The sequence below is a fragment of the Saccostrea cucullata genome, unplaced genomic scaffold, assembly GCF_032062105.1.
Source record: "Saccostrea cucullata isolate Sc308-1 unplaced genomic scaffold, CSIRO_AGI_Scuc_v1 ctg22390, whole genome shotgun sequence".
Classification (NCBI taxonomy): domain Eukaryota; kingdom Metazoa; phylum Mollusca; class Bivalvia; order Ostreida; family Ostreidae; genus Saccostrea; species Saccostrea cuccullata.
Window position 1 is genome coordinate 821 of NW_026939219.1, and position 8,240 is coordinate 9,060.

At 32.1% G+C, this 8,240-nt stretch overlaps 1 protein-coding gene across 1 annotated transcript; it reads right to left on the minus strand.

Annotated features, from left to right (window-relative positions):
- Positions 1 to 256: 256 nt before the first annotated feature.
- Positions 257 to 8,092, minus strand: LOC134252575 (26S proteasome regulatory subunit 8; the record flags this gene model as incomplete). Its single annotated transcript, XM_062735078.1, has 10 exons — positions 257 to 379; positions 681 to 791; positions 1,171 to 1,269; positions 3,201 to 3,277; positions 3,799 to 3,875; positions 4,003 to 4,166; positions 4,986 to 5,147; positions 5,613 to 5,738; positions 6,230 to 6,327; positions 8,023 to 8,092. Coding segments are annotated over 10 exons (1,107 nt in total), but the record flags the coding sequence as incomplete, so codon positions are not given.
- Between the last annotated feature and the right edge of the window lie 148 nt (positions 8,093 to 8,240).

The window sequence follows — 8,240 nt, forward strand, 5'->3', positions numbered from 1 at the left end:
CTTTACTTTACATAATCATTTCCCTCTAAAGTAGGGTGTTGCATTTCTTTTGCATGTCAGTATATTTAGAGTAGCTTCAGTGTTCATGTTCACATATTGTAAAAACATGTATATGTACCAACACTACATCATGCTTGGCTCATTATTTATTTTCTATAAACTTGATTGAAATAAACTCAATCACCAAGTCAGATCTCAAAGAAATAAAAGTTACAAATAACTTTTGACCCCTTGGGGTCACTTAGATCTAATTTACTGGATACCCAATTAAAAGACCTATTTTTAGCGGTACCTTAGCCACAGCCAACTCGAAGTCCTCCTGTGTTACGTGAACACGTCTCTCTCTTAAGGCGTACATTCCAGCTTCTGTGCAAACTCCCTAAAAAATAGTTACGAGAAATTCTTATTTATGACTTTCCCTTCCACCTTACTGCATACATGTAGCATGAAACAAGATTACTGTTAACATGGTTCAAGTGAATTGCACAAACAGCTTATATCAGTGATCTTTCTGTCCTGTAGATTTCAAACATAATATGAACTACTGAGATATAGCAATTCACATTATAACAAATCAAAACTGTTTGTCTCTGGTACTTCCATATATGCATATTCAACAGGATAAGTACATGCCTAGTCCTACTTAAATGTATTAAAGTCCATGTATTAAGTCCACTTACTTTGACCTCTGCCCCTGAAGCTCCTGGCATCATTTCGGCAATTTTTCGTAGATTGATTCCTCGAGTCAGATTCATTTTACGGGAGTGAATTTTCAGGATGTCTAATCTTGCCTGAAAAAGACAGTTTCTTATTTATTTCTCTACATTTTGTTACCATTCTGAATGAATATATACCATGTAAGGGGAAATTTCAGCAGAACGCAAATTTAGCGATTTGTCCTTAAAAAATGGTATTTTAATTTCAGCAACATGTAATTTAAGCAATTCTAAAATGCTCACAACAGAAGCTACAGAGTGTATATTACAATAAAAAAACACAATTAATTTTTAGATTTTAGCAATCTCAGCATCCTTGCTTTAATGTCAAAATTATATCCTGGCTAAAAACCCTGTTTAAACAGAATATTTACAAACCACTCTTCATTATAATGTATTTTCATGTATATTTTCACTGTTGTGTAAAGCCTATGTCTATAGTAGAGACACTCACCTCTTCATTTGGAGGAGGAAACTCAATTTTTCTGTCTATTCTGCCTGGTCTTAGTAAGGCTGAGTCAAGGATATCAATTCTGTTTGTTGCCATAATCACCTGAAATTTATATAAAACTTATAATGTGTATCAAGAACTACTGATTTTTATTTGGTAACATTAAACTGCCTGCTGGAAATAAGTTGATTCTTGCATATATTTGTATTACTAAATATTATAATAAAAGAAAAATAATCAAAAGAATGTTTCCTTTTAAACATTGTGCCGTGGCCCCTTTTTCGGACCCCTCTAACTTTATCTAATTAACTCAAATGTCAATTATTTTACACCTAACTCATACTTTGTTATCTTTGTGGTATATTCCTTGCAAAAATTCACATTGAAAACAGCGTCTTAGTTTTATAAATGGTAATTTAAAAAGTCATATACTTTGTGTTAATTCCGGAATGATGCACTTGTCCGAGTTGGGTTTTAATTGTGTCACATTAATATTCAGTGTAGGTGGGGCATTTCATCGATCGATTGAAAACATGTAATATTTAGCCAGTTATGATGACTTTTGGAATTTAATACAAAATACAATCTGCATACAGAAAAATAAACACAAAGAATTTTTCAAGGATTACGACATTTTTTTTTAACGAAAGATGGTACTTGGGGAGGATCTTTGAGATGTATATGATCCCTATAAATCCAGATCTCCCATCTTGTGGTCGTTTCTCGGTGGAAATTTAACATTAAATTAAATTAACTGAGCCTAGTTGTATATGAAAACGGGGAAAATCATATTTAAGAAAAACTTCTATATTTTTTAAAAGATTAGTGCTGTATTGCAATTTTAAACATCTCTCTCTCTCTATCTCTCTATTCGTACTTTTTTAAGTACAGTAAATACCCCGTACTTCTCACAAATAATGGTGTACGGAATATTTTTTGGTGATGCTGCATCTGGTGATATTTTATCACTAAAACAATTTTATTAATTGTATGTGCGATTGTTTTTTTGTTTTGTTTTGTTTTTTTTTATGACTTTTTTTTTTTTGGAAGGGGGGATTACCAGTAAGAATTCCATGCCAGTGTTAAACAATCTACATATTCTATCCCGTGTCCCTATATTTTTACAGTCAAAAACACTCTGAGGAATGATGCTACTTCGAAGATGGGAGCTAAATCTTTGAAACTCGTTGAGCCTCCAAACGTGCCCCTAAATCCAAGGACTAAAAATAAAATATCGTTACATTTTTTCCAATTTAATATTCCAGCACCCTATGTAAACACTTGACAAAAAAGAAATAATTCTATGTTGATTTTTTGAAAATGTACATGTAACGGGCTTTTACGGTTTAAGTTGGACACCTTTCGACGGAATCTACAACCACGTGGTTTATTGATTTTTTTGTATTCACAATGTTACTTGAGTCTACAAAGCACGTGGTAAATTGGAATATTAAACACGTCACAATGAGGTCAATGACATGTAAATACCCGTAAACAGTGATGAAAACTGTCGGGGTGTTGTACCTTTTTTCAAAAAGTTTACCCCGAGCGCATGCTTGCCCAAAATTCTCTCTTAAATATGTTGAATTTCCAAAAGTTCTACACCTTCTGTCCTTTTGAGAAATTTGGGCAAGCATGCGCTCACTATGTATTTCAGCTCTAAAAATTGGAATAACTTTGAATAACAATTGAGATTCGTGATTTGCATTGACCCCTCTTACAAAACACAGTCTCGTTCTTCAATATCACTCACTTTTAATTTCTGTAATTTTGCAAAGTTGCGATCTGGACAATGAAGAAATGTTTTATTAATTTCATTAGGCTACTTTCTATACCTTATTTTTGCGCAATTTACCGGGGGCCACGTTTAGTACACTAAGTGCAACCATTCTTTCTGAAAATCATGTCTTGCATATATAAATAATAAATGGCCATCTCTGTGATCTACATTAATGAAGAAAATGGAACAACTGCTACGCTGCATGAAATACTCTTCAGAATGAAATGCTAAATTCACAAAAGCTTCCAAATACCTTTATGTTTTGTTTTGGCTCAAATCCATCCAACTGGTTTAACAATTCTAACATAGTTCTTTGCACTTCAGAGTCACCTATGTAAAATTTGAAATAAAATATAAAAAATAAACTTTAAAAACAACAAGGGTATGTATAAACACTAATCACTTCTCTCTCAAACACTTCTCCACCAAGATAAGGAAGTATATATAATAAAATATTTTCTACAATACATATATCTTTTCTTACACAAAAGAAACTTGATTTGGCCATGCAAAGTTAATTCCTTGGTTCTCAGGCCTTTTTTTTTTTAAAGAAATATGATGAGGGAGGGAGGTATTTTTTAAAAACTTTTTTATTGCCCCAAAAACATGCTGAGGTAGCTTTTTACATTGTTCAAAACCTCAAAAAATGATGAGGGAGGTGATTTTTTTGTTTTTATTTTATTGATTTAGCAATAAAAAGGGTCAATGAGGCACCCTTGGAAGAGGTGAGGGAGGGCCTGAGAACCAAGAAATTAATTTTTTATGGCCTTTGTCAGTAACATTTTGCTTATTAGTGTATGTTGATGATGAATGTTTGAAATATCTGACTTTATGTTAAATATAAACCATACCTCCTGAGCCCCCTTCTAATCTTGAAGATCCTATAGAATCAATTTCATCCATGAAAATAATAGAAGGTGCATGCTCCCTAAAAAAAATTCAATGAATGTTAGGAATATATTCTGTGACAACAAGGAAGCAGCATACTAAAAATAAACATACCTTTTCATTTTTTTTTTTGTAAGAAACCTACATAGAATTAAGTTTTTGGTTACCTGGCCATGACGAAGAGTTCGCGCACCATCCTAGATCCCTCACCGATGAATTTCTGGACCAGCTCGGATCCGGAGACTCGGATAAACGTACACTCCGTGTGGTGAGCTACAGCTCTGGCTAACAGCGTCTTCCCTGTACCAGGGGGGCCATAAAGCAATACACCCTTTAATTGAAACAGAGTGTATAGATTGTATAAAGAGTTTTCCGTAGAGTATATGCATAGGTTGTTGCTCCGAATTTGCAATAGCAAAAGGAGGTTATTCATACTGCATTAAGATCAAATAATATATACACAGTGATGAATAAAAAAAACTCTGAACGTTTTCGATCTTAATTAACTGATTTTAAATTAAAATAAATTAAAAAGAGAAATAATCAAAATACAACAGTTCTTAATATACAAACTAAGAAGTACAATATTCCAAAAAGAATCAATTGTACACTACATGTATATATGCAGTTAAACATTTCCCAAGAAAATTTATAACTGTGTATGTAAAAAGCTTTTAAAGCATACAATTGCAAACTAAGAAATCTGCATATTATTTTTAGCCTTGCCTTGAAAAGATATTGTGATTTTGTGGAGTTAAGACACAATGGAAAACAGTATGTTTGAATTTAATTTTTTTCCTCTGTAAGGCAAAAAAAAATTAATTTCTTGGTTCTCAGGCCCTCCCTCATCTCTTCCAAGGGTGCCTCATTGACCCTTTTTATTGCTAAATCAATAAAATATAAACACCAAATCACCTCCCTCATCATTTTGTGAGGTTTTGTACAATGTAAAAAGCTGCCTCATCATGTTTTGGGGGCAATAAAAAAGAAAAAAAAATGCCTCCCTCCCTCATCATATTTCTTGAAAAAAGGCCTGAGAACCAAGTAATTAACTTTGCATGGCCTAACATATAAACATTTTAATATCTTATTTTGTAATTTTTCAAAAAATTAATAAAAGTAACTCTCCATCAACATTTATTAACCCTACCTTAGGCTGGGCAATGCCCAGAGCTTCAAATAACTCGGGGTGTTTTACTGGCAGTTCTATCACTTCCTTTATTTCTTTGATCTGCTTGTCCAGACCTCCCACCATTTCGTACGTGGAATCAGGAACCTTTTCTACCATCATCAAACTCACTAGAGGGTCCACCTGTGTTTAATTAAAAGAGGCATAAATAGCTGAAACTTCTAAATAAATGTAAATATTTGATATATATCTGACATACGTCAAATAAAAAACAAAGAAATACAAGGAAATGTTCACACCTATACACTACTCACAAACATATCCAAAGCTTCTAAATATTTGAAATATATCTATAATATCTGATCTACATATATATAACAATACAATGATTATTCTTAATTTCTTTTTTAAAGTGCTACATAAAATTTGTGTGAAAACTAAAGAAGATTTGAACTAATCATTATTTCCTGAATGAAGTTAGTAAATTATAGCAATGCATTTAAGATGCCAGTCTTGCTGGAAAGTGACAATAAATGATTCTTTATACTTTCTTTTTTATTAATTTACCTTAAATTAAAAGAATTAACATACTACCAACACCTCCTGAGTAAATTCCATAAGTAAATTCCCAGATCGTTTGTCATTTACCTTGTTTGGCAGAATTTTGTGTAGTGTGTAACTGTCATTCCTAAGAGCTACTCGGCAATTTGGAGTCACATCGTTTATGTCTATATTTTTGTCTACGTCCACCACAAATTTCCCTTCTGGATGTACCTGAAAAAAATTGTACCATGCCAATTAGCTTTACCTGTAAAGAGGTTAAAAAAATTACAATTACAATTCCCACAGCTATTATCATTTAACTCTTCAACGAAAACATGAATTTTGATTTTTGCTTACGACATCACACTTCAACAGGATTCAATAATTTCTTGTGTATATATATATATATATATGATGAATCAAGATTATATTTTCTTCCAATCCCTCTTACTTAATAATTTTGAAAGCACTGTAGTTAAACTTTAAGTTGAAAGTCATGATGTCAAGGTAAAAGAAGTAATATATGTGGAAAGTTAATATAATTGCCTTATCCTCTAATTTAAAAGTTATACCGATTTTAACTTCGTGACAAGAAGATCAAAATCATACCTTTACCTTTTAACCTCCCCCATCTGTGTTAATATTGTGTTGAATGTTTAAAAGCAAAATTGCATGTGGAATGTATATATATACATGTAATTATGTTTGTTTACTGTTGGTACCTTGACTAGCACTTTCTTTTTGTCCATGGGTTTGACAACCTCCCCCACATAAGAGCCTTGTTCTTGTAGGAGCTGAAGTTCTTCTCTTAACATCCTCACTAGGAAATAGATAAGAGATTCTTAGAAAAAGACATTACCCAAAAAGATATAGCTTACTGTAAACTAACTCTAATTCGTGTGCGAGAAATTTTCCGTTCTTAACGTCTCTGTCAGTGTCTTTTAACAACATATCTAAAAAGGCTTGATCGCGAAAAATAATGTTCACAGGTTAGATTACTAGTGTTGCGTATTGCGAGTGAAAACCATATTGCGATATATTGCAATACTTTATGTTGAATATTGCAATGTATTGGGTTATATTGCAGATTAATTATCATTAATAAATTTGTGCAGAAAGTTTAAAATGCTGTCAAGCTCAAAGACTATTTGAATTTATCTATAAGTTTTAAAGGGGGTGAGGGGATAAAACATTAATTGCACACATAATAACACTTTACTTTTAATCAAATACCAGGTAAAATAATAAAACGAAATGAACTCTCTTGAGTATATAATCTTTGTTACATTTTTTTTTTTTTTTGGAGGGGGGGGGGGTGTTTTATTGAAATAGCACAATATGTAACTTGATGATTAAAACAATACAAACTATATGAAAATTGTATGTGGTCACAGAATAAAATTAAAGCTAGAAAGAAATTGTGACCTATTTTCGGGCGTTTTGGTGTTTTAGTCTAACCCGACCTAATTTCACATTTATGACATACCATCAGGAACTGCACTGGCCTATTTCTACTGTTTTAATATACATGGTATAGCATGAAAGTGTTAAAAATGGCATGAAACTTATTTAAGAATAATAAAAGCAACACTGTATCAAGTGAAAACATAGATGGCCATTTACTTGTAATACATCTTGAACTAAACATTCATCATCGTGACATCGACTGTGTAGATTCCATGTGAGACTTTGAGAACCACAGTAAACATTGTATACACCCTGTAGAAATGTTTTATATATATTTTTTTTTTTAAATTTTCTTTCTTAATAATTTTATTCAAAAGTCTTTATCAATTATTAATTTTTTAAGGAAGATATTTAAAATTGCGACAATGAATGGTAAGTTTTTCTCTCTCTCTCTTTCTCTTTCTCTCTTTGAAAGCTGACGAAGTATTCATTTAACTGGATTGGAAAGGCCTGGGAATGTTACAAGTATTATTCTAGTACATTTTGTAGTTTCTACAATATACCGATATACCGGTAATATTGCACAGCCCTATAGATTACCCCCTGGAAAATCAAGAAATAAAGTTGTCACGAATAAAAGTTGGTTTAGAGTACAGTTGTACATTGAGTATTACAAAATATATATGCATAAGTAGTATTTCACTATCCCAAACCAATGGAGAGCTAACACTGCATGAACTATCATGATAAAATAACAGAGCTAAAACTTCTCTGAGAGTGAATGTACAGTAAATATAACTGTACAGGAAACAATGAACAATACTTTGTGAAAGTAATGAATGGTACTGTAAACCAACTTTTATTCGCGTGCGAGAAATTTTCGAGAAGTTCGCGAGAGTCTCACCATCGCGAATATTTCTCGCTGTGAAGCGATCCTTAAAGTCTCTGTTTATATTAATAACAGATCAAAAAAAGGCTTGATCGCGAAAATTAATCGTCGCGATCTACTTTATCCCTGGTAAATCGCGAAATAAAGTCGTCGCGAATAAAAGTTGGTTTACAGTATATAATTGTAATATTTCATTCAAAAACATTTAATATACTTTACCTTTGGCATTTAGTTCATTCCTTTGAGCTTCTAAACGTCTTAAGTTCTGTGTCTTGTCAGTGACAATAAGCTGGGAAAAAAATTTAATTCTTAATTGCTGTGGTAAATTCTATCAATTTAATTAGTATTGAATATGTTACTTATATACTTGTGGTGATGTTGTTTTGTTTGTGTGTTTTATTACTTTGAATGGAAAAGAACAACATCTTAATATGAGG